General features: G+C 44.6%; 1 protein-coding gene across 1 annotated transcript in view; it reads left to right on the top strand.

Annotated features, from left to right (window-relative positions):
- The window catches only part of erf (Ets2 repressor factor), a 30,303-nt gene extending 8,574 nt beyond the window's left edge, over positions 1-21,729 (top strand). The window contains 6 exon segments of the mRNA XM_035182600.2: positions 10,850-11,084; positions 14,615-14,727; positions 15,971-16,336; positions 16,339-16,439; positions 16,442-16,864; positions 17,015-21,729. Coding sequence (XP_035038491.2) covers positions 10,850-11,084; positions 14,615-14,727; positions 15,971-16,336; positions 16,339-16,439; positions 16,442-16,864; positions 17,015-17,644 — 1,868 coding nt within the window. The 3' untranslated portion in view covers positions 17,645-21,729.
- Positions 21,730-24,457: the final 2,728 nt, after the last annotated feature.

Below are 24,457 nucleotides of genomic sequence, written 5' to 3'. Positions count from 1 at the left end.
TAAATGAGATAATTGACATAAATGATGTAAATGTCTAAGAATGCTGACTCATGACACGTTAAGCAGCAGTATCACTGTACACGTTGGATTTATTAAGTTCAAAGATCCGTCCCTAAGTAGCTGTGCGTCCCTGTTGGCTGTTTGAAAGCCTCAGACCAGCGGCAGTGATGAATGAGTCCGCTTTCTGTTTTATTGAAACGTGAAAGTCAGTTAGTCCGTCACACACTCGCTCATGTCGCTCACTCCCAGCATGCACTCTGTATTAGGGGGTCTGGACCCCCCACATGCCATGAAAATGGGTGACGTCTGTCTTGCATTAACACACACAGACACACTCTTTTAATTTTCTGCAGCTAGCGAGCACGGCGTGCTCATTTGGGCTGCCATCTCCCTGCGGTGACGCCGTCATGCCTGTGTCTTTAATGTTTTTACACAGGGAGCGAGCCACTCAGTCTAGAGACGGGAAGATCCAGCTTTAATGCAATAGACTGAAGAATTAGGACTGCGGTGGCTCTGCCAATGACTAAAGGCTGACTAACACACCCAGACATCACACATGGAGAAAGTCCCTCGCTGGGCTGTTTTACGTTTTTTTTAAGAATTTCACGGACACCCTCCTCCAGTGCGGATCTACTCTCACTGTGATTGTACTATGATCTTGGATCGTCACATTACATACACGCATACGTACACAATGTTATGAGCCATGGTTACAAGGTTACATGGTTGAGGGTGAACTGGTCTGACTATTTTCCAGTTTGGGTCTTTAAGTCTATTAAACAACACTTAGTGTTAGTGAACAAGTCGCCAGTCGTCTGATTGGCGACCACGAGTAAAGTATCAGTGATTAATAGCACTTTCAATGACAGTTATAGCAGAAAACATTTACTGCTGCAAAGAGTGATTATTTTTTTAATCTGCCAATTTCTGTCTCTATTAATCAACTAATCCTTCAATATTAGTTTAATTTGTCTATTAAAATGCACCAGAGCTCAAGGTCAAATTTTCTGTTGTCTTGTTCAACCAACTGTCCAAAAACCAAAGAGGAACCATCCCTGTAACTTGTTGGATGATTTCAGTGTTGGCCTTTATCTCTGACGTCTTTGTCAGAGTCTTGCACATGTTTGGCTCCTCTTCTCCATCCTGAGATGTTTGTATTCTTCCACTCTTGCATCAATGGCATGCTAGAAATGTCTTAAATACTTTCCAGTGACTCTCCTGCTCATCATGGGCTCATTCTGACCTTTTTGGGACATTTTTCCCAGGGGGGCTGGCAGGAAAAGGTTTTTAGACTTGACTTCTCATAGTGTTGTGAAAGGAAAACCGTGTAGATACTTTGGATTTAGGTGTTAATCAAATATGCATATTCCTGGCTGATATTTGCTCTCAACCCCCCCCTGGCCATAAACAAAAATGTGCTATGTGGTCTCACTGCTCCTAAAGTTTTATGACCTCAAACGTATTCAGATATTTTTCCCTTTTCATCAACGTCAGTCGCATCACTGAACCGAACCTCTCGCATTGTCGAGCTGTTTTGTCCTCGTAGTTTTGTAATCAACGGCGGAGCCTCTTTGTCTGTGCGGAAAGATGCTGAAAGGAAAGTTCACTTATGGGAAGGAGGGAGAGTGAAGGGTTCGAAAAGAGGAGATGAAATTTGATTGGCAAGGAACACGAGGAATGAGTCACTCATCCAAGCTTCCTGCATTTGGAGCCGTGTGTGTCTGTCTGTGTGTGTGTGTGTGTGTGCGCGCATTAGTGATCACATGGCTCAGTCCAACAGCTGAAGTCACCAAAATGTTGTTGTTGGTCTCGTCTGTCTGTCTGTACATGTCATCATATGGTTGTGTGGAACATTTAAGTTGTAAATCCTGGTTTCGAGGACCTTACAAAGAGCAGTTTGAGGGTTGAGACTTGGTTTCAGGGTTCAGTTTAGAATTAGGTTGATTTAAGAGAGTGTGCACACGTGTGTGTTGGAGGAAAATGAAAGTAGTCTGGTGACTGAACCACAACACAGAAGCCAAATTTAAACACGGATATTCATCTTCTCTCTCTGAAGTCCCTTCTACCACGGCAACCACACGGCAAATCACTGCAGTGCCACAGTCTTCTCCATCGCTGTTTGACAACTTCTGTTATTAATTGTTTTTATGAACTTTTTAAAGTTAACATTCAGTCTTGTAATAAAAAAAATGTGTCCATGAATTAATGGATTCCGGACATTGAGACTGTCAGAATACAGCTTTATTGTTAGTGTTGCAAAGGGACTGTACATGTTAGGACCTCTTTCCCTTTCCTTAGTGAATATATTCGTTCATGGTTAGATTCTCTCTTACCCAGACGCCTCTGAAACAAGCCCCCCTGTATCCTCCTTGATTGCACCTCAGGAGGTATGGTACTTCCTCTCGCAGTGATATTAACCAAAGTCCTCCAGTTGAAGGGTGTTCTTGTTCGTTCTGCCGGCCGGCTTCTCGGTTTGATGCCGTTAATCAGCACAGCGACTGCCTGCGCGTGGAGCTGGCCAGTTTGCTGGACTTAACGTTGGTTGACTTCGCTCAGCAGGGTGTCAGCCGGCCTTATTTCCTGCAGACCATGTATCATAAACATGAACAACAGTGTGTGTTGCTGTGCAACAGAAACTAAATCTGTTCCACCTCAATGCACCTCTGGTCTGAGATGTATCTCACTCTCTTTACTGTCTCCATTTCCATCTCTTATTCTATTTCTCACCGACTATCATTCACACAAAAACAAACACATATTTGTGCACACGAACACACAGTTGTGTCCGACATCACCCACTCACTCACTATTCCCTACTTAACTATATAGTGACTAATATATAGACCACTATACAGTGAGCTCATCGGGAAAAGAAAAAAACGCTTTCGGACACTACTCTGCGCATTTTCTCTGCCGGTAATGACGTAATCAACAATGTTGGCCGGTGGAATATCTCACAGTAAATTAATTGTATTATTTTACATTTATTTTTCACTTAGTATTAATGCTTTGTGGTAAAAACATATTGAATTATCATCTTTAGATTTAGAAATAAACTTGTTTCCTGCAGTTTGTGCTGTGAGGCGCTGCTCAGCTTCTAGTTACATTGATTCGGCAGCTCAGGCTGTTCCTGCTGCTGTTAGTGATCATTGGTTGTGCTACTTCTTTTCAAGATGCATTGTGGGAAACAATGAGTGCACATATAGGGTATAAAAAACTTCACTAAACATTCAGACACATCTACAAACTCCCTATATAGTGATTAGTTTCCGAACACAGCCATTGTCTTTCAAACAGATTCCAGTCTGACTGTCGGAAGAAAGCTTGAGATCTCCAGCAATGCAGTCAGGCAGCCAGGAGCTCATTACCGCTAAATATTTTACAGGGTTTTCATTTTCTGGAAGGAAAGCGTGCTCAGACGAGTTTCAGAGCACGTGTACGTGCATGTATGTGCACTTTCGCTCTGAGTCTCCCACCTTGGCTCAGGCGCTGCAGATTAACAGATAAAGATCTGTGCTCTAAAATGACAAAGTAATTGTTTAGGATTTAGATTCTCGCTCGTACAACAGTGATCATCTTTTCCTGTGAAGATTGCCTTCTTTCCAGCACTAACGTTTTTACTTATTGGAGCCAGAAGTAATTCAATTATAAGCCAACGTCTCTTTGAAAGGTGTTTTTATTCAATGTTGTTGGCAAACTGCCTCAGTGACACAATTCTGGCATCTTTAAAACCGCTGTGTGACCCAGAAGGCCTGCTGAGTGTAAAGGGACTTTACCCTCATATCTGAGTATAATAACTGACTCATGAATGTGTGCACACTCTCACTCGAGCAGACACACTCATGCCAAGCTGGGGTTGTCTTAATCACAGCCTTGGCTGCCTCCAAGGTGCCGCAGAGTTCTCCAGGACGCGACAGGTTTCTGTCTGGCGAGGTGTAGGCGTCCGCCGTGTCTCAGATTAGAGCAGTTTAACTGTCTCAGTTGTAGCAGAGATGCTTTATACACTTAAAGGTTTCTCTTTGCAGTCCGAGGCTTTAATGCTGTGGCAAACAGTCAAACTCCCCTTTCTATGGTGTCCTCACTCTTTTCTGCAGACTGGAATCCACAGCATTTCAGCCGTCTGCGCTCTAATATTGCTCGTCCCCAGTGGTTAACCTTAACTCGGAGTCTACGGGAAGCATCGTTCACAGCACAAGCAATTTGGAAGATGGATTTCTGAGCATGAGACAGAAACCGCATCATCCCCGGCAGAAGCAGCCGGCTGATTTAAGCCATGCAAAGCCACTTCATTAATGGTCATATAAAGCTTCAGCAGTATTCCCAAACCTGCCAGCAAATCTTTCCTAATCCATCATCTGCACAAATTTAAGTCATTAATAACAAAGTCTCCTGGTAGCAAATGGAGTGTTTAGCTCTTAGTCTCTCCACTTAGTCCGAGCAGCACAGACTTCAGGAGAATTCAGACTTAAAACGAGTTTAAGACGTGTCGTACACCCACTGTTAAAATGATTACGTTTAATCTTCATCCACTTTTTTTCTTTAGCATTTATCTTCAGGCAACTTTCCCGTCTGAACACTTATCTCTCTCTGTCATTCTCAGTTTCCATCACGTCTGTTCTAACTTTGTTGGTTTGGAGACGATCATGGAAACCCACATTTCAGATGACATACAGATGTATATCTCCACCTCAGTTTAAGGAGATTCATAGTTATTATTAGCAACTCTGACTTTGTCTCCCTCTCTGTTCCTCCTCCTTTCCTTCCTCACTCTGACCCCGTCTCCCTTCCTTGTCGGTTCACCGTTCCCTCGCTCTGTAAATCTTATGTAATGGAGGGATCATGTGAGGAAAGAGGTGAAGGTTTATGCTGTGCACCTGCAGACGGCCGTCCTCCTTTCCTTTTGATCTCTGCTGGATTTCTTTTTCTCCTTCTGCTCTTTCTCTCTCTCTCTCTCTTCTCTCTCTCTCTCTCTCTTCTTCCTCCTCCTCCACTTTACCCTTCCACCCGATTTCCTCTTCGTCCCGTCTGCTTCTCCGACTCCTCCCTGGATTTAAGCCACTGGCTCCTCGATTCTTAACTCCATCCTTTAAGGGTAATTATGAGATTGCCTCAATGAGGCGCGGAGAGTTTTTAAACAGCAGTTTGAGGCCCTGAACTCCTCAGTGAAGCTGTGATAGATTGTCTGTTGTGATCCCTGCATTGTACACAGGTCGTTTTACAGCAAAGGCAAAAAATGGAAATTCGGATAAACAAGTCTGAACAGTTCATGGTTCGTCTTCTTGAACTTAGTTGATTTTTAAAATGATCTTTCAATTGTATGAGTTTAGGAGCGGGGTTGTCCGCTCTCCCACCTGGGTGCTCTATGTGCATTGTACACTGGCAGAGTGAATATAATACAATGAAACACGAAATCAGTGTTCTTTCTCTTGTGTCGCCTTGGCCATGTGTTGCTATGCGACTCTGTATCGCTGTGTTCTGTATCGCTTGCTTCAAATTAAAAGCCCTCTGCAGAGTCGAGTAATTGGAACTTCGTGACATTGCATCAGCGGGCCACCTCTGCTAAATGTATACAGCCCAATACTGTCACGACAAAGTCACATGTTAAAGTTTTCATTTGACGTTCTTTTAATTGAGTTGGTATTTGTGTGTTTTTCTCCGCTGCACATGCCAGCACCATTTACGCCCAGCAGAGATTCCCCGTTTCCTGCTCTGGACCCATTTATTTCCTGCCTTTCTGTGTTGTCCTGATCCCGTCGCTGATAAAATCCCCATCCAGTTCTCAGTAGCCAGCTCGGCCCCGGTCTTTTAGCCTGGCCTCTTACCTCTGTGTGTTGGTCGCCGTGCCCCTGAATCATTACCCTGCAGACAGACACGGACCGACCTTTCCAGCAGCTAAATATAGACCCACCAAAGAATAGGAGGAAGGGAGGGAAAAATAAACGAGGGGATAGATGGAACAGCATGTTAAAGAAAGTTGTTGGCGGAGAGCGAAAGAGAAATACAAGTCTCAGCGGCTGCAGGCCTTCTGGACAATACCCTAATGATGGCTATCGGTTATTACAAGCGCTATTACAACAGTGGTGACGTCAGAGCCGCTAAGAAAAGCAGACCTGTGCGTTAAAACCCACTCAGCCACTGATTGCTGCTGCACAGATCCTGTGTTTCTCTTGGAAATGAAAACGCAGGTGTCTCAGGACCGCAGCCTAATAGTAAATGAGTTTTTCTTTCCCTGTTCTTAGCTATATATAGAATCCAGTGAGGCCTGAAATGGTGCGTTTCACCTCTGTCTAACAATCAGAAATTCTTCCTGTCTGGAGCGGAGCTTGCCAGATCGTACAAAGGCCCTTCGGGTTCATTTGTCTACTTCAGTTTTCACTTACTCCGCATCCAGGCCTCCTGTGCTGTCAGACTAATTTTACACAAGCTGTATATGATACCACCTGCACGTTACATTTAAGTGACATGTCCAGTGAGCTGTAAAAGCTCTGCCAGGTTCACACGACACAGGGAAACAGCCTATTTATGACCCTGCCACACTTTCTACGCAGCTAAAGTGTGAAAAGAAACTAATGAGATAACTGCGCTCCCACAATGCTGAGGAAGAGATAACAAGTCACACCTCGTGCATCATATCGAACTTCCTCTTCTGTCTCGTTTCACACACCAGATGATGCGGAACATTTACGTCTTGTGGCTGCATTGATAAAATTCATACAACATCTGTAGGAATTAAGAGATTTATATATTTAAAGTTGTGGCTACAGATAACCAGGAAATTAGTTAGTGAGTCACTTACCATATTAACATTTTAGGGTTTCCACTATGTACAAAATGATTACCACCAGGTTTAAGTTGGATTCCTTGCAGAGGTCGACTCGCACCACGCCAGAGAATCCTGTCAGCGTGTCCTCCCTCCCAACTCCCCCTGTTGGTCTGCGCTCACTTTGCACCTAAACAATAAACACCAACACTAATCAGAAGTTATTAGGACCCCTCCAGTACTTGACCTGCCCCACACTACTAAAAGAAACACTGCATATTGTTAAACTTTACTTGTCCTGCTCCTTTCTGCTGCTTTTCCTCCTCCCACTCCCTCTTGCACTCTATCTGTGTCATCCACTATCTGTTAATCTCTGTTTTTACTCACATTACATCAACCGCCAGCTGTAACAGATAGAACTTGTCCTACATGACCCTCATTTGTGTCAGAACGCCACACGATCAGCGGTTTGGCCACACTTGCTGTATCCGTCTCTCTTGCTATCAATTTGGTGTCTGATTTAAAAACGTCAATCAGGGCTCCAGACAAACTTTGACACCATGGTTGCACCAGTGAGCCTAACTTTTTATTTAGGTGCACCCAAAGTTTTTCACTGCGCCTTTTGACACCGTAATAGTACAACTATTATATCTTTTCTTCACAGTTCCCATATATATTGGTCATTTCTTAAGGGCTGGGTATCGCCACTGATTTCCCAAATCGATTCACAATTAGGCTCGTATGCGTTTGTGTTTTAAACTGGTCTCATAAACTCTGGAGCAAATCTAACAAACACAAAGTAAAGTTCAGTTCTGTTCAGGTCCTAATAACTTGTGATGGTGTTTATTGTTAAAGTGTAAAGTGAGAGCAGGTCAGCTGGAGTGTGGAGGAAGGACACTCGGACTGAGATGAGATGAGGAAGCGATTCAATCAGCTAAATGTTTAGGGCCTCGTACGACCGAGGAACTTTTTTAGTTGTATTTCACAGGTTTTTGGTCACATTTGCTGTTAACGTTCATTATAGCTTGACTTGACCTGTTAAACTTGGTCCTTTAGTACTTTGGGGACAAGGCAATCTGTTGTGTCGTAAACACGGCGTGACAGCGAAGCCGGTGCTGCACCGAGAGGTCTCCGCTGGTTAGACAGATCACACCCTCGCGTCCCAGGTCCCTGGATCTGAGCCCAAACTCCTAACTCTTCTGGCAAGTTTCTGTAATTGAATCATATTTTGTGTTTGTCGTGACTCGGCCGTTTATTTTTAGCGCTAAAAGCTTTTGTTGCTAGGAGACCGTGTGTCATAGGAGAGGCTGAGCGAGGGAGGGACAAAATGAAAAAGAGAAAGGAGAGCAAGAAAGAGATGGCCGTGGTGCTGAGGGGAGAAAGGCGGAATCTGTGAACGACAAATGAACAAGATATGAGTCAGCAGGGACATCTGCAACGCGCACATGCAGTGGGCACGGTTGCTATTCCTGTGTCCTTTGTCTGTGTGCTCTGTGCACCCACGCATGAACCCACTTACCTCTCCCCACTAACCTGTGTTGTGTGTTTGTGTACTCTGTGTGTGCGTGCGTGTGTGTGTGAGAGAGATATTAGCTCGCCCACTTTGATTTAATGCACTCCTCCCGCGTTGTGTGCTTGTGCGCGTATGGAAATACACGTGTTTCGTACTGCGCTAATCACCAGTGTGTACCCCGTTACGCAGCTGTGTTGTGTCTGTGTCACAACAGCCTCACTGTCGTGTGTATGAATCATGCGCTTGTACCCCATTAGTGCTCAGCCTTCAAATGGCCATTATCAAACCATCGCAGCCAGCTCGTCTGTTGTTGGGCTCAATCTCCGAGCACCATAGGAGATCAGATAGCAGCATGTGGTTTGTTAGTCATCAGGAGCGGATCTGTTTTTCTGGATTTTTTTTTTTTTGTCCTTTCCTCAATAAGACGTCTTTTGTAAGATATTTATTAAGTGTTGCCTCCAGGAAAGAAAGCGCTCGGCTGTGAAACTCTTTCAAGAGCCACCAGATCGCACATCACTTTCTTTTATGTTTTAATTTCTCAGTATTAAGTCTGTTTCTGACAAATTTGCAAAGCTGCTCAAAAACACAAAGTCACATTTATCTCTTTACAAAGACGTTTCACTCTTTCTCTGTATCGGAGGCGTCTCGCAGTTCTTAGAGTGAACAATCATCATTAGTTATCTTTCCCCTCTTTTAGTGCGTTTCTGTTTCTCCTGTGACGTTAGCAGACGCAGCTGCTCACCTGATGGTGGACTTTGGTTTCGCCGTGTTCAGTTTGTTTAGTTTTTCCATGACTCACTTTGTCTCCATTTACACCTGCTATTAAAATGTGATCTGTATCTGGTTAAGGGGAAACACACGCGCCAATTTCCCGGCACGTTTCTTAACGCGTACATCTCCGCGGTCCACATTTTAATGGAACGTATCGGTATATATTACGAGTGATATCAGCCGAGTCAGCTGTTTGTAAGTGTAACGTTTTTGTTTTTGTGGGCAGGAATGTTGTGAGTCTGTTTGTCCACTCCAATCACCGGCGGTAGTTTCTCCTTTAAGTGATTTCTGAAGCAGCAGCAGATCATTGAAAGCTGCTAAAAAAGAGTCGAGGCCAAAAAGACGACCTAGTGTCACATTCATTTCCTCTGACCTAATAAAAAAAAAAAGTGTTAAATATCAGTTACGCTGCATATTTTAAAACAAAAAGGGGATGGAGGCCATTTTTGTTTGTCTCTTTTTAAAAAAGAAAGGAGTCTAATCCAAGTAAACACATGAAAGCAATGACAGCACATATTGTGTAAATACTGGAAAAAGTCATAATTGATTTAATCACCATCTGGGAACCATATCTAGACACAGTTCACTTAACACTGGAGTTTAGTTGCCAGGTGTTTTTTCCTTTTTTTCCCCCCCCTCACCTCTTTTACAACTTGTTTTTTTTGTTGTTTTTTTATGTCGTCTTATCTGTTTTTCATCTGGTCTTTTGTTCTTTTATGTGCTCGTTGTTATGTGCTGTTCTCTGCCCCGTAGCACTTTTCCTATCCAACATACACAGAGCAACAAAATGCTGGTTTAATGTGTCAGATTCCTGGTTTCATTAGATCTAGATCACAGAACATATGATTCATCACTTGGTCAAATCACACCTCGAGTTATGGTCTTGTCATCCTTGAGAGTATCCTCGTTCCCAGGTCACTGTCACGATGATGTACACGCAGATATGACGGCCTTTACGGACTGTGGGAAAATCTTTGTAACCTTGGTATTTAGGATACTGCCTTTTTTTTTTACAGTTTCATAAACACACACACACACACACAGAAAATTCAGCATTGTTATGTTGTGCCCATATGTTTCCCATCCTCAGCTTTCTCAGCCTGATTGCCAAGGCACATCTGGTCCTAATGAGGTGTGTGTGTGTGTGTGTGTGTGTGTGTCTGCGCACACTATGCCTTTGCTATTCAGCCTTTTCGCTTGGCCTTGTGTTGAAGTGCTGTTGAGTCTTTTACTGCCACCCACTGCTTTACAACACAAAGCCTATACTTTTAACTGTTGGATAATAGTGTGTGTGCACGCGCTTGTGTGTATGTTTGTGTGTGTGTGTGTGTGTTCTGATAGTAGTTATAAAACCATAGCTTATATTTTGTCTCCTCGTATCTCAAGGCCTGTTAATCTGTAATAACAGTGCTGATTCTCCAGCTTTGATGCTGATACCAGTGAGGTTTGATTTGACTGCGGACTGTGGGAGCAGATTGAGCCCAAACGCTCGTGAATGTGTATTAATGCGATCAGCGCACTCCTGGAACCACTAGGATCAGCTTTTCAGGAAAGTCTTAGACCCAAAGGTGTTTCCAATTTTTTAATGTAGGTATTAAATCTAAAGTTTCACCTTTTAAATCTGCGGCTCCAAACAGTCTCATGTCTTGTATCCTTCCACAAATGCCCCAGACAACAAGTACAACTGTTTGTATTACCAGAGACACTTAAAACAAACCTTCACCTTTGTATTCATGTTGTGTCCTTCCTTCCTTTCTTTGTATTTGCCTCCACCTGACCACTCCTCTCTCCTCCCCCCCCTGCAGGGTTTGCTTTTCCCGAATGGGCCTACAAGCCCGAGTCGAGCCCGGGATCCCGGCAGATCCAGCTGTGGCACTTCATCCTGGAGCTGCTGCGGAAAGAGGAGTACCATGACGTCATCGCCTGGCAGGGAGACTACGGCGAGTTTGTCATCAAGGACCCAGACGAGGTGGCCCGCTTGTGGGGGGCGAGGAAGTGTAAACCACAGATGAACTACGACAAGCTCAGCCGAGCACTAAGGTGAGGGGAAAGAAACAAGAGTCAAGCTTGTCGTATAACTCATGTAATTGAACCAGGCTCTAGAGTTCTGTTCCAGACATGGGTTTAAATTACATGAGTTATGTTAAGACAAATCATTAGTCTTGACTGACCCTGTTATTTGGCTTTATATTCAGGTGATGAGTTCCTATCAGGTATCGATATCAGACGAGTCAGACACCGTCAAAGAGCCCAGATGGTTTCATCGTGTCGGCCTCATGTTTCATGAGAGTCCTCTTTGTGTTGAACTCCAGATGAACTGTGATTAAAATCAGCAAAACATACAAGATTGATTTTTTTTAAATGGATCCAGTCTATTTGTGGTCATTTGGCAGCAGAACAGACGACAGGTTCAGGGACAACAGTTCACACACACCAGAAATAGAACGTAACTTATTTTTAAAGCTAGAATGGCACCTAGAAAGTTTTAACCTCCACGAGGCCCAACTGTCACAATGGACTCCACATTATTCCAGCTGGTAGTTAGACGTTACTGTACAGCAGCATATGAACCCACATTTAAATCCGCTTTATCTGGATTTTTCTTTGGATCTGCACCCACATATCTTTGTCTTGATTATAGATGTTGGTCACACGGTCGAGCCCCACCTGGGGCTACAGCTCAAAGTTATTTAAGTTACGGTTTAATCTGGTGATCACTTCTTCTGGCTTCATTTGATATGAATTATGCTGGAAAGTTGGGTAACATGCACATTACAATCAAAGTAGTGATTAGATTTTTATTTTAATAGAGCTGAAGAATAGAGGGATGAGGATCGTGTTGATGAAACCTTTTCTCTCAGGTCTTTGTTGTTGCCTCTGCCCTTATATTATTTTCAGATTATGAAAGACTCTGTGAATAATAGATCATGTTGAGAAACTATGTAAAGATGCAGTAGTTTCTGTTCCTCTTCTTTTCAACTTTCTATTCCCGGGGCACGAGCTCATTTTCAAGAAACCAATCTCTTTTACGTCATCGGTATTTGTTTAAGTTCAAATACGCTTGAACTGGATTTCATGTTATTGACTCTGGGCTGAGTTCAAGCTTCATTATGACCGCGTGGAACTTATAAAGACCAAAGAACTGGTGATTTGTTGTGAACGTACATCTGCACGACGCTAAGACTCCAGGGTGACGGTGGATTTAGAACCGCACACCTTCTCCCTCCACAGAGGACATGTGGGATGCTGCAGAGCTTTATTTAGCCACCAGCCTGTTCTCTCATCGTCCTGTACACAAACACACACATGCACACAGCCAGTCATCAGTGTCGCCTCCTGTGTTGTAGGTTGGTGTGGGTTATAGTTTGCCATGGTGATGACTAGTTACACTGCCTCGTCACCACGCACGCACAGACACACACACACACACACACACTTAACACCTTGTTATATGTCAGCCCTCCTCCAGCCCATCTGTGTCTTGTTTGTTGCTTAAACCTTTTTTTTTTTTTTTATAATCTTCCACTTACCCTCATATGATTATATATCAAAACACAAGCTGAATTTATATTAAATGAATTATAGACGTACAGTGAACCTCACTTCACTCATCAGATCGTGACTTTCCAGAGAAAACGCTGATGTAACACATTGTTTATTGATTTACTATTTTACGTAACCACACATTTACACACAAGCTGTTTTCAGACACAAGCAGGAGATGATGTATAAACTTGTGTTTTTGTTTACAAACCTGCTCAACATTTAACCATCAGCTATATTATATTTTCATGATTATATGTGGCATAACAAAACTTGAAGTCAACCTTTCAGCCACATTTAAAGACAAACAACAACATCTTTAAACACATCAGATACTTTTGCTTTTATCAGGAAATGTTTGATTTATTTATCCTCTATTCATGTTCCTACAAACTCCCTCAGGTTCCTTTTGACACTATTAGAAGAAGAATGTTTCTTTTTATGTTATTCAAAAACATATCCAACCTGCCATTAATGCACAGAAATGACTCAGATCCCGGAATCAACGCTGGAATTCGATGTCTTGCATCGTTAAAGACGGCGTCGAGCCCGCAGAGGTTTAACAGCATATTAACAGTCAGTTTTATACAGAGGCAGTTGGTCTCTCTGCGGTCACACTGAGTGTTTAACATCAAGGGGCCGCTGGAGCCCAACTCTGTTGTGAAAGCCTTTTCGTGTGGTTTGTAAACCGTCCATATAAATGAAGGGCTGTTAATTAAGTCTGAGATACTTGGAGGCGAGTTCTGCCTTCGTTAGATGTGAAGCTTTTGATTGATGCTCCTCGGCCTCTTTCAAGTGAGCGTTCCTTCGGTTCGCATGTGTTCAGTCATGCAGATCTGGTACATGTGTGTAGAAACGGGCATGTCTGCAAGCCTGTGAGTGTGTGTGTGTGTGTGTGTGTTCGTGTGTGTGTGTGTTCCCGCACAACCATACGAAGAGCCTGAGTCTTTACACTCCACGTTCGTTTCTGTTTTGAAGTGAGTTCAAAGAGCAGGAGGCCACGGACAAGCCTGGGCCCGGTCTGCGAGACGGACTGTCACACATTCACTCAATACTGTGAGAGTGCGTGTGATCTCCTCACATGTACGTGCGTGGCCTTTTTCTACGACTCATTCAAAGTGCCATCCGTCCTTCCACACGTCCGTGAACAACATGTCCCTTCAGCGTCCCTGCACAAACGGGCCTGATGTTGTCAACACCCACTCATAAGTATTTCTGTTTACCGCGTGTGGAACGTTTATCTCCGACCTTAAGGTTAAGTTTACTCTGCTTTCTGAAATGAGTCACATTAACCAGTTATTGTTAGTATCATCAAATCAATTACATTTTATTTGTGAAGGCCTCACAAATCACAGTTTATCCCCTCAAATTCTCACAAAACATTCACTTTTAAAAATGACTATTGATAAATCAGTGATCGGATTATTTAGCTCTACATTTTTCAAAAGGAATTAATGTTCATTCAAGAGCTAATATGTTAAACTCACCAAATCTTATATATATATTTATTTAAGACAATCCGCCCCTGAGATCTTCTCTGCTTGACTCTACTACAAATGATGAATATCGTTTTACGTTTTCCAGAATGAAGTGGCCACAAGTGACTGAGAGACACACGAGATGTTTTTATTCAAGAGAAATATGAATGTGGTTCGGTCCCCAGGCTATCGATGAGTCACAGGGAGCCATTTTATCATCTGTGAGATGAGCTGTCGACAGCGCACGGCTCACTCCTCGACATCCCTGTGTGCCCTGACAGTGACTAATGCACCGATACCAACGGAGCCGCCCGGATGAGACACAGTCCGAATGGCTTTGTTAAGTAATCACAGCGAGGATTTAAAAAAATCTACCGTCGTGAGCGGGGGAATTTAATGGTGTCCACGGATTATTGAAGTAGTTCTAAAACTGGGGTCAGGGCCACTGAAGGAGTTTAAATGAGTAGAGTGGAAATAAGCTGCTTGTGATTTATGTTGGGGAAACTCACAGGAGGATTAAACTCTTCTCTCTCTCTCCCCTCTCTTCAGATACTACTACAACAAGAGGATCCTCCACAAGACCAAAGGGAAGAGATTCACCTACAAGTTCAACTTCAACAAACTGGTGCTGGTCAACTACCCCTTCATCGACATGGGCACTGGTACGTACACGTTTCGCCTGTGCACACTTGGATGCTCCCAGTCAGAGGCAGGTCCCGTATGACAGCCAGCCACCAGGGGGCGATTGAGGCCCGTTGGCTTCACTTCATACGCAGCCAGTGTGTCCTCTTAAGACGTCCGTGTGCCACGTCCCAGTTTCTCCGTCGTCTTCGCCCTCCTCTGAAGTCGTCTCTAGTTCTGGTCCCGGCCACCCAGTGTAAACACAGCCCATATGGAGCGGTGGATACCAGTGACATAAGTGCGGCACGAAACTTTAATTATAGCCTCTGTGTGATGTGGCCCACACACTGACATGTTGTGATATGATGGTTTCGTATGATGGTTTTACACACACACACACACATACACACATCCACACACGCACACACACACACACACACACACACACACACACACACACACACACACACAGTTTTTCCCGTTGTTGTCACACATGGTTGCGAGATGTGCGCTTCTTAAAAAGACAGAACCACACACGCACTCAGCGGTACTGGAAAAAAACAGAGGAACCCAACCCATGTTTGTGATGGCAGTAAGAGCAACTTTTCCAATATTTAATTCTGGCACGTGCACAGATGCCAAGAATTTATTGCAGTGCCACAGTCTCCCTGGTGAGAGAGGGAGAGAGGGAGAGTGAGAGAGGGAGAGTGAGAGAGTGAGAGTGAGAGAGGGAGGAGGGGTTGAAAGAGAAGGGAACTTGTGGCTTTGTGTAACCCGGTGTTTTCTTTGTGTGTCTGTGACCCTCAGGGTAAAATAGTTGGAGTTATGAGAGAAGTGACCTACTCTCATTTGTTACTTTTCCCTTTTTCTCTTCGGTTTAAAAAGTTGGTTTGTACCAATTTAAAACTAGAAGATGAAATAATAAACATGTTTCCTTGTTTGTCCCGTCTGGTGTTGAGCCGTACGATTTTCATATATAACAGATTTCCACCTGCGTAATACATTTACAATAAATGAATAGCAACAACATCCCTGATATTCTTGGCAACCTGTTGTGTGGCTGAAGATGTTTGTTTTGAGGATTTGAAATCACAGTTTTATTGCTTTGATGACCTTTAACACAAAAGCCTTGATCCTCTATTGTTCTGTGTGGAAGGAAAACATTTCTAAGCCTGATTAGATAAACCAGAACTCTCTGAACTTTTAAGATTATGAGTTTGCTTTTACATTTTCATTACTTCCTGTAACAATCATACTTTAATTCTCATCATTTCTTCCTCCCAGGTCGAGGAGTTCCTCAGAGCGCCCCTCCGGTGCCAACTGGAAGCTCCCACTTCCGTTTCCCCCCCTCCACGCCATCAGATGTCCTCTCCTCCAGCGAGGAGCTGCGCAGTCCGGGCATGTTCAGCAGCGTGGCCCGTCGTATGGCTCGGGGCTCAGTGAGCGACTGCAGCGACGGCACCTCCACCAACTCGGAGCTGGAGGAGGGCCTGGGGGCCGATGAGCGAGGCGTGGGGCCGGAGAGGGCTTTCAGGGGCCTGCTTCCCCACCGCATGCCTCACGATTCTCTCTTCAGGATCTACCCGAACACAGGAGGGCTCCCCAGACCTGCCCCGAGGGTCCACCCAGATTCCCTGTCCCCGTTCCCTGTTTCCCCCTGCCTGGCCCCGGGGGTCTCCTGGCCCCAACTCTGTCCCCCGCTCTGTCCATGACCCCCACCCCCCATATGCCCTACACCCCATCCCCTCCCTTTCCTCACCGATGATGGGCTCCCACTTTTCCTTCAACCCAGAGGATATGAAGCACTACCTGCAGGCCCACACCCAGTCTGTCTACAACTACCACCTCAGCCCCCGAGCTTTCTTCCACTACCCCAACATCATCATCCCTCAGCCCCACCGCCCCACCATGGAGAAGATGCCCACTCACCACCTGCACGCGCCCCTGTCGCTCCCTCATTCCCTCGGCCATCACGTAGGAGGTGGGGAGGAGGGACCGCAGCACCCGTCTCCATTCAAGTTCAAGTTGCAGCCTCCACCGCTCGGGCGCAAACAGAGGGATTCAGGAAGCTCCTTGGCTGCTTCTGCTTCCTCATCTTCCTCCAGCCAGTCGTCCTCGTTCAGTGGCTCCGGGCAGATGAACAACTCTCTCCTGGCGGCGGGGCCTCCAAAGATCAAGGTGAGTCCGCTGGCACACGTCGGATGTGGTGTTTCCACAGAGATCTGGTTTGTGCTTTGAGGAATTTTCTCCCAAACGCTGCGAGTATGAGAAACATCTGTTCAGAGTCGTAAATAAAACTTCACGTTGTAAAATATTCTTCCTCTGCAGGTGGAGCCCATATCTGACATCGAGTCGGAAGAGGAGGTGGAAGTGACTGACATCAGTGAGGAAGACGAGCTGGATAACAACAATGACAGAGGACACATCTTCATCCCAACACCTCATCATCACCTGCTCAAGAACCATCACCACGCCAACGGGAATGGCAGCTCTGCTCCTCTTCCTCCACACAGCAACCACCACGATGATGATGATGATGACGTCTTCAAGACTCCTGCCACTCCCACCATTGGCAGTGCCGGCCTGGCCTTTCCTCTGATTGGTCTGAAGAGCGAGCCGGGTCACTCGGCGCCCATCAGCCCCGGTGGCACGCTCTGCATCCCGCTCAAACTGCGCTTCAAACGCCGCTGGAGCGAGGACCAGAAGATGGAGGCGGACGGAGAGAAGGACGAGGCGGAGGACAAGAAAGTGAGGGCCGAGGGAGACGAGGTTGTGGAGGGGAAGGCCGAGGAGGTGGGGAGGAGGGGAGGGGAGGTAGAAAATGGGGGAGGACAAGGAGGCGGAGGAGGGGGTGTTATTTTGGGGTTGATGCTGCCACCACCTCCCACCCAGCGTAGAGCGAGCTCAGAGCTGCAGAGGGCGACGGCACAGCTGTCTCTGGAAAACCCTGGCTGCTGAGCCTCATGCACACACACACACACACAGACACACACAGACGCACACACACGCACAGTGTTGGCAACAAGTTTCACATTTTGATTTAGACCATAATGCCTTGTGGGAAATTAAATGGAGAGAACTAGGTTATTACATCAACATGAGTCTTATGTAGAAAACAGCTTTTTGCGCGGTCGGTCACTTTTTACTCCCGAAATTTTACGGACAAAATATTTTCCTCCGTGTTCACGAGAAAGTAAAGAACCTGTTTTTACAGCGTCAGTGACTTTGAACATCGGCGTCAGCGAGTGGCTGCCAGATGTTCTGGTCTTTGTGAAACTGAGGCTACATCTGCACAAGTTTGAGTTTTAACAGGCGTTGTTACGTTCACGTTTTCCGTCCGTCTCCCCCCCAGCTACTTCTGGAAACGCTGCTGTACTCGTTATAGTTTGAAAACGCCCCCCGGCTGTGTTGTAGGGTGGTCGGGGGGGGGAAAGCAGGCGCCCACCTTCGGTTTCTTATCAGCTTCGACTCAAAATGTTGTTAAACACTTCTACCAACTTCTGAATAGACAATCCACTTCCTGTTTTTACCGGCGTGTCTCAGGTGTGTTAGTCTGGACGTGGACCCGACGGACATTGTTTCAGTTTTTAAAACGTACTTGTGTGGATGTAGCCGTGTCTGTGCCTGTGTAGCCTCCAATGTGCAGCAGGGCATCGAACCTCCGTGTCCCTGGTCCCAGATCAAACGCAGCAGTGTTTCCTCTGTGACTTCCAACACTACAAGATGAACTTAGTCTGTACATCGACTTCAGATCTCAAACCAGTGCCCTGCAGAGACGGGGGCTGCCTCCTCGATGCCTCCTCGCCCTCATAGTGCCAGTAACTCTCCCCCGTCTTTAATGGGATTTAATGGGTCTGTGTGTTTGTGTGGTCCATCTCTTTACCGAGGGCAGCATGAATTGTACAGCAGTAGATAGAGTGAATTTCTCTGGCTCGTTTTGAAGGTGGTGAGCTCCTTTTCGTAACCTCCCTCTCTTCTTTGTGTTCTTTCCTCCTCCATCTTCGCCACGACAGACGGACAGACCCGGACGTTACTAAAAACACATTTAACAGCGCTGATTGCAGAAGTGCCTCTTTGTCCGCACCCGTCAGCCTGCAGGCGTTTACAAGGTGGAGGACAGTGAGCAAAACAAATTAAAAAGAAACAGCGTCGCACCGATGGATCCTACAGAGGTGATGATGATGAAGAAGAAGAACTCTTATGATCACAGTGTGAACTCGGACACTGGCCTCCTCTTCATCCTCCGCCTGTTCACCACACTGTATAAAGACGTGAACCGAGGATTGGATTTGTTCGTGTTGTAGATTTTGACGAACTCTTTTTTTTCGGTCCCTCGATCTCTGCACCGGTCTCACGGACGAACGTGGTTCTCACTGTACAGAAAAAAACCACCGGGGCATCGAGATCTCTCCTCCTCTTCCTCCTCTTCCTCCTCCTCCTCCTCCTCCTCTCGGTGAGGAAGCAGCTACGAGCGAGGCTGTAATTAGAGACACACTTGTTTCTGAACGTGTGCGTGGACCCAGAGCTGGTGTTTAAAAGTGTCTCAGCTTCTTTTGGATCTTCTGAGGGGTTCTGAGGACGGAGCGTCTCCTCCCTCACACCCACAGATCATCGGCTCTCGTCTGCATTCCCCCTGTTTATCTTCTGAAGACTGTCCTCTTTCTGTCAGAGGACGTTTGTGCCTCCTGAGGACACGGGCAGTATTTTACGGGCATTCGCAGCCATCTGAGGGCTTTCTGTATTCTGGACGTAATCGCCGAATCTGTTCATGTGATGTTTTGAGAAGCGGCGACTGAGGAGAAATGATTTTGTCTGGGGGGGAGGGCGGGGGCGGAGAGCAGAACCACGTACTGAAGAATGTCGAGCCTCAAGGTTAACTCAGGCAAAACCTTCACTGAGAAAAAAAAAAACGACTTATTTTTGTGACCTTTTATTCATATAGTTTAAAAAAAGACCTTGTGCCCATTTTAATGAACAAACGATTCCAAATAAGAAACGTGCCTTTGTGAAGCCAACGTGAGTTTAAAACCAGTTCCCCCAGTGAAACACTTGATCCCACACACACAACCACCATGCCTTCACCTTTTTGTAAAAGAGAGATACAGAATAAGTAAATCTACACATATATATATATATTTTATTCAAATATATATTGAATTCAAATAGTATATTTCAATATGGTCATTTGATACAAATCAGGAAAAAAAAATCCTATTTTTAATGGTAAAGATGTGTATATATTCTAATGGGCATATTATTACCAGTATATTTCAGCCTTTGCCTTCTCACCCTTGCCTTCTCTTCGACCGTCGAGCTGCAGCGACAAAGGCCGCCGCCGCCGTCAGAGTTTTATATTTATATTGTAAAAAATAAAAAAAACAGTTATGGTGTATTCAGGGGAGGGAGGGTGTGACGAGGATAGATGAGCGAGCGCGAACATTCACCGGACCTGAGTCGAATCATATTTACATTGTTAGTGGGGCGTGTTTGTTTTTAACATCCCTGGCAGTAGCAGCCCGGGTGGGGTTTACCTGATCAGGAGCCACTGTCAGTCACAGACGGGCACATTTAAATTCAGCCGGTAAGCCCCGCCCACCTCGAACTGAAACGCCCCAAATGATTCACAGCCGTCGTCTGAGACAGATCTGCTTTAAAAAATAAAAAACACAAAAAAAAAGCGTGGAGGTGGTGACGGGCCCACGTGTTCAGAGCAGACGGATTCTGATTGGACGACACAGACACGGGACGGTTTCACTTCTGCGTCACCTGATGTGACCGGACTTTGGTTTGAGTGGACTGGAGCAGCTTTGTGTGTGTGGGTTAGTCTCACACACACAGACACACACACACACACACACACACACAGTGCTGGTTAGAAACAGGCTTTACTGTGGCTACAATAAAGGGAAGCATGACGACATATGACATCAGACGCTGCCACAGTCGACTGCAGAAACACACACACAGGAAATTAGAGGGACTTCCCATAATATGACTCGCTCACTCTGCTCGGTAGATGGCAAAATCACACACACACACACAAACACACAAAGCTTTAAAACGCAGTCTGCAAAGGCCTCTGGGTAACGTAGTTCCACTTCTGCAGGTTTATAGAAGCAGCTCCGGCCTCGTGTCCGTGTCGTCGTCAGTTCGTCGTCTCGAGGTTTTATTTTCTTCCTCGGTTACAAAAAAGAAACTTCTGTTCTTCTACAAGCAAACAAATAATCAGAATTCCTCCTTTTGGGGGAAAAAAACACTCGTTATCGTTTGAGATTCGAGAAAATCTGGCAGAACGTGAAGAACAGTTGTGTCAGGTTTCAAGTGTCTGGTGAAGAAAAACCAAAACCTCCGAGCCGAACCTGAACGTTCGACCTTTGACCCTCTGTGGCCTCAGCGACACGGAAACAGGCGGGAAGGAGAAGTGTCTGTGACCAGGTCGATGTTTGCACCCCTCGATTTCATCGTTGCTGTTCTTGTCGTTTTCTTCTGTATGTTTTCAGACGTATTACTGTTACTCTTGTAATTATTACAGTATATTATTAACATGACTATTGTTTTTGTATTGTTTTGTACCCTCTTGCTGTGGCCTGGCCTCTTCTCCATGAGCGACAGCTTTTCAACTTCAGTGCGGTCCTTTCTTTTTATTTTTTTATTTTTACTCACACTGATTTTATAATCATGTTACCATGGACAACAGGAGGGTCACACCATCCCCCCCGATATACAGCAGGGGAAAGAAACTATTTTCATTTTTTTTTTTGATGTTGTGTATATATATATTTTCTTTTCCATTTTGGAGGATTCTGTAAGAAAAAAAAGCATTGTACTGTTTAACCATTGTATTATTTGAAATGCCCCCTGTCCTCCCCTCTGTCTCTGTCTCTCCTCTCACGTCCACCTCGGCGGTGAACTGTCACTCCAGGGGGGAGACAGAGTTGTTTTCATCACGGAGGAATCGCCTGTACTTCTGTTTCTCTTCAATTTGTTCATCTTCATTTGTAATTAAACAATAATCAGGGTTCATTAAAAAAGGTAAAAATGGACGACAGCTTCTGGGTGTTTTTATTTCTTATATATATATATAAGGCTGGTTTGTTGACCAAACTACCAAACAACTTTTAATGGAGTTTGTTTTGAGTGTTTTATTACAATAATCAGCAGATTCCTTAAAAATGAAAACTTGACATCACTTCAAACTATCCACAAATGATTCCCTGAGAAATCTGAAAGACCAAAGTGTCTTATTTGAATTAATTGTTTTTCATTCAGTGTCACAAAACATAAATAAATTCTATTACCATCACAGAACTGAATGAAAACCATCAAACCTTCTCATTGGAGCTTTGCTTTGATAACCAGAAAACCTTCCAGCTCGAACCATTACATCAGAAGTTACTGGTTTGTTATAAGGAAACAACATTTAGTCGTTTGATTTCTCCATCAACACAAAATGAATTCTTATTTATTTTCACACAGATCGATCTTACAAAACAGTTCATTAAGACGAACGATGAATTCTCACTGTTTCCTTCTTCTCTGAACTTTTTACACAAATCGACCTCAAAACTGTAGAAGTCACGTTGATCATCTCCATGTTAAGAACTTGGACACACACACACACAGACTCACACACACAGACACACACACACACACTCACACTCAGCCTGAAGAGTTAATTTCCACTTTAATGATCCAACCATTTAATGTTTTCTCTGACACTCTGGTTCCCCCTGTTGTCAGCTTTCAGTACTACACATTTACAGTTTTAAACTATTACAGTGGATTTTAATTGTATTTTACATAAACTGAGATTAATTCTTAGTTTAATTAGCAAATATGTTATATACATCTATGGATAAACAGTATATATAATGTATAATGCACACAGCCTTTATTTTAAAAAGTATAATAAGTGAGTAATACAAGTACTCAGATACTTTACTTAAGTAAAAGTAGAGATACCTCAAAAATACTTAAACTCAAATGAATAAATAAATAGTTTACTCGAAGTGAAAGTCTTAAATCTGACGACATGTTGGAAATCAAATGTTTTCCTCTGTTTTCTTTAACTTTTGTTTTGTCTCTTTGATTTTACATCGAGATGCAGATTGAATAAGTTTCCTGTGATTTCAGTGACTTTGATGTGGTCGTTGTGTTGAGAGGTTTTCACACAGCAGCTTTTTCATTAACTTTCAGTAGAACCACCTCTTCTCTCTCTCTCTCTTTCTTTCTCTCTCTCTTTCACTTTCTCTCTCCCTCTCTCTGTTCCTTCTCTCTCTCTCTCTCTCTCTTTCTTTCTCTTTCCCTCTCTCTCTCTCTCTCTCCCTCTCTCTCTCTCTCTGTCTCTCTTTCTCTCTCTCCTGCAGATTAACATCTTAAAAAACTCCTGTTAATCATTCCATCATTTGTTTGGGCCTCTCTCTCCCTCCTCTCTCTCCCTCCTCTCTCTCCCTCCTCCCTCCTCCTCCTCTCCATCGGCTCTCTGTGTTTGAAGCTTTCATCGGGCTCGCTGATCTCCACAGGGGACGGGGCCCCTGGTAAAAGGGGCCTGATTGACGGGCTGTTTGGCCCCCAGCGGAGAGGCACTGTGGTCTGGCTGAGGGACGGGGTCAGAGGTCGCGGTCCAGACAGAAACCAGATCACAACAGAAGGCTAATTATCATGTATTGTTGCCGGACTCCTGCTGAGACTCCGCCTGCACGTCCACAGAGACACTGTGGTGAGACGCACGTCTTTCATATCTCACCTGCAGTTAGTTAATGTTCTTAAAGAGGGAGGAGCTGACTCCTGTGCTCAGTGAGAGACGGACGATCAGAGAATCAGAACACACAGCTAAAATCAAGTTTAGTGAAATGTTTTTATAATAATCTGTTGACATGTTGAGACCAAATCTATCAAAAATATTCAAAGTCGTTTTTCTACCACTTTTTTGAACTTTTCTATTAATAAATGAATAATATAGATACATTTAAAGTTATCCTTCTTAGTATCCATTACAAAAAAGTAAGAAAAATTATCTTGAATAAGTATATATGTGTATTTTTGTGTAATTGTATGTTTATTACAGTTTCTTTAAGGGAAACCCAGTAAGAAAAATAATTATTACATTAACATAACCCAGGTTTAACTCCGTGATAGTAGAGCAGTAGAGTTAGTGCTGTTCAGTGTGTGTGTGTGCGTGTGTGTGTGTGTGTGGGGGGGGGGGATTACCCTGCGTGAGGGTATTTCTGGAGGCAGATTGGCCTCATGACTCAGCTGCATTATGGGTAATGAGGATTCATTATCTGTGTGAGAGTCACGAGAACAGAAAGTAACCGAGGCTCAGATCCGAGTTCCCGTCCAGCTGTTTTCAACCCGAGGGAAACCTGCTGAGGGGCCAGGGTATCACCTGGACGGGTCAGGGTGAGTGTATCACCTGGACGGGTCAGGGTGAGTGTATCACCTGGACGGGTCAGGGTGAGTGTACACTGGGCAGTGTATCACCTGGACGGGTCAGGAGAACAAACCAAACCAGACACACACAATATGGACTTTGCATTGATTCCATTAATTGTGGACAGTCTAAACTAAACCTTAACCAGGACCTCAGAGAGAACAGGTCTGGTCTCCATGGCAACCACTGGTCCTGACAGGTTTACGCAGGAGAGATTCCAAAGAGGAAACAACCACAACAACCACACTGGTTTTAAACTGGTTGTAAATCCAGACTGGTGACACACAACCGACATCACAACTTCCCCTCATCTCTTTCAGTTCAGAGACTAGACAGCG

Source organism: Hippoglossus stenolepis, chromosome 17 (assembly GCF_022539355.2).
Source record: "Hippoglossus stenolepis isolate QCI-W04-F060 chromosome 17, HSTE1.2, whole genome shotgun sequence".
In the NCBI taxonomy this organism is placed as follows: Eukaryota; Metazoa; Chordata; class Actinopteri; order Pleuronectiformes; family Pleuronectidae; genus Hippoglossus; species Hippoglossus stenolepis.
The sequence above is the reverse complement of the archived record's forward strand: the minus strand, read 5'-3'. Positions and strand labels throughout refer to the sequence as shown.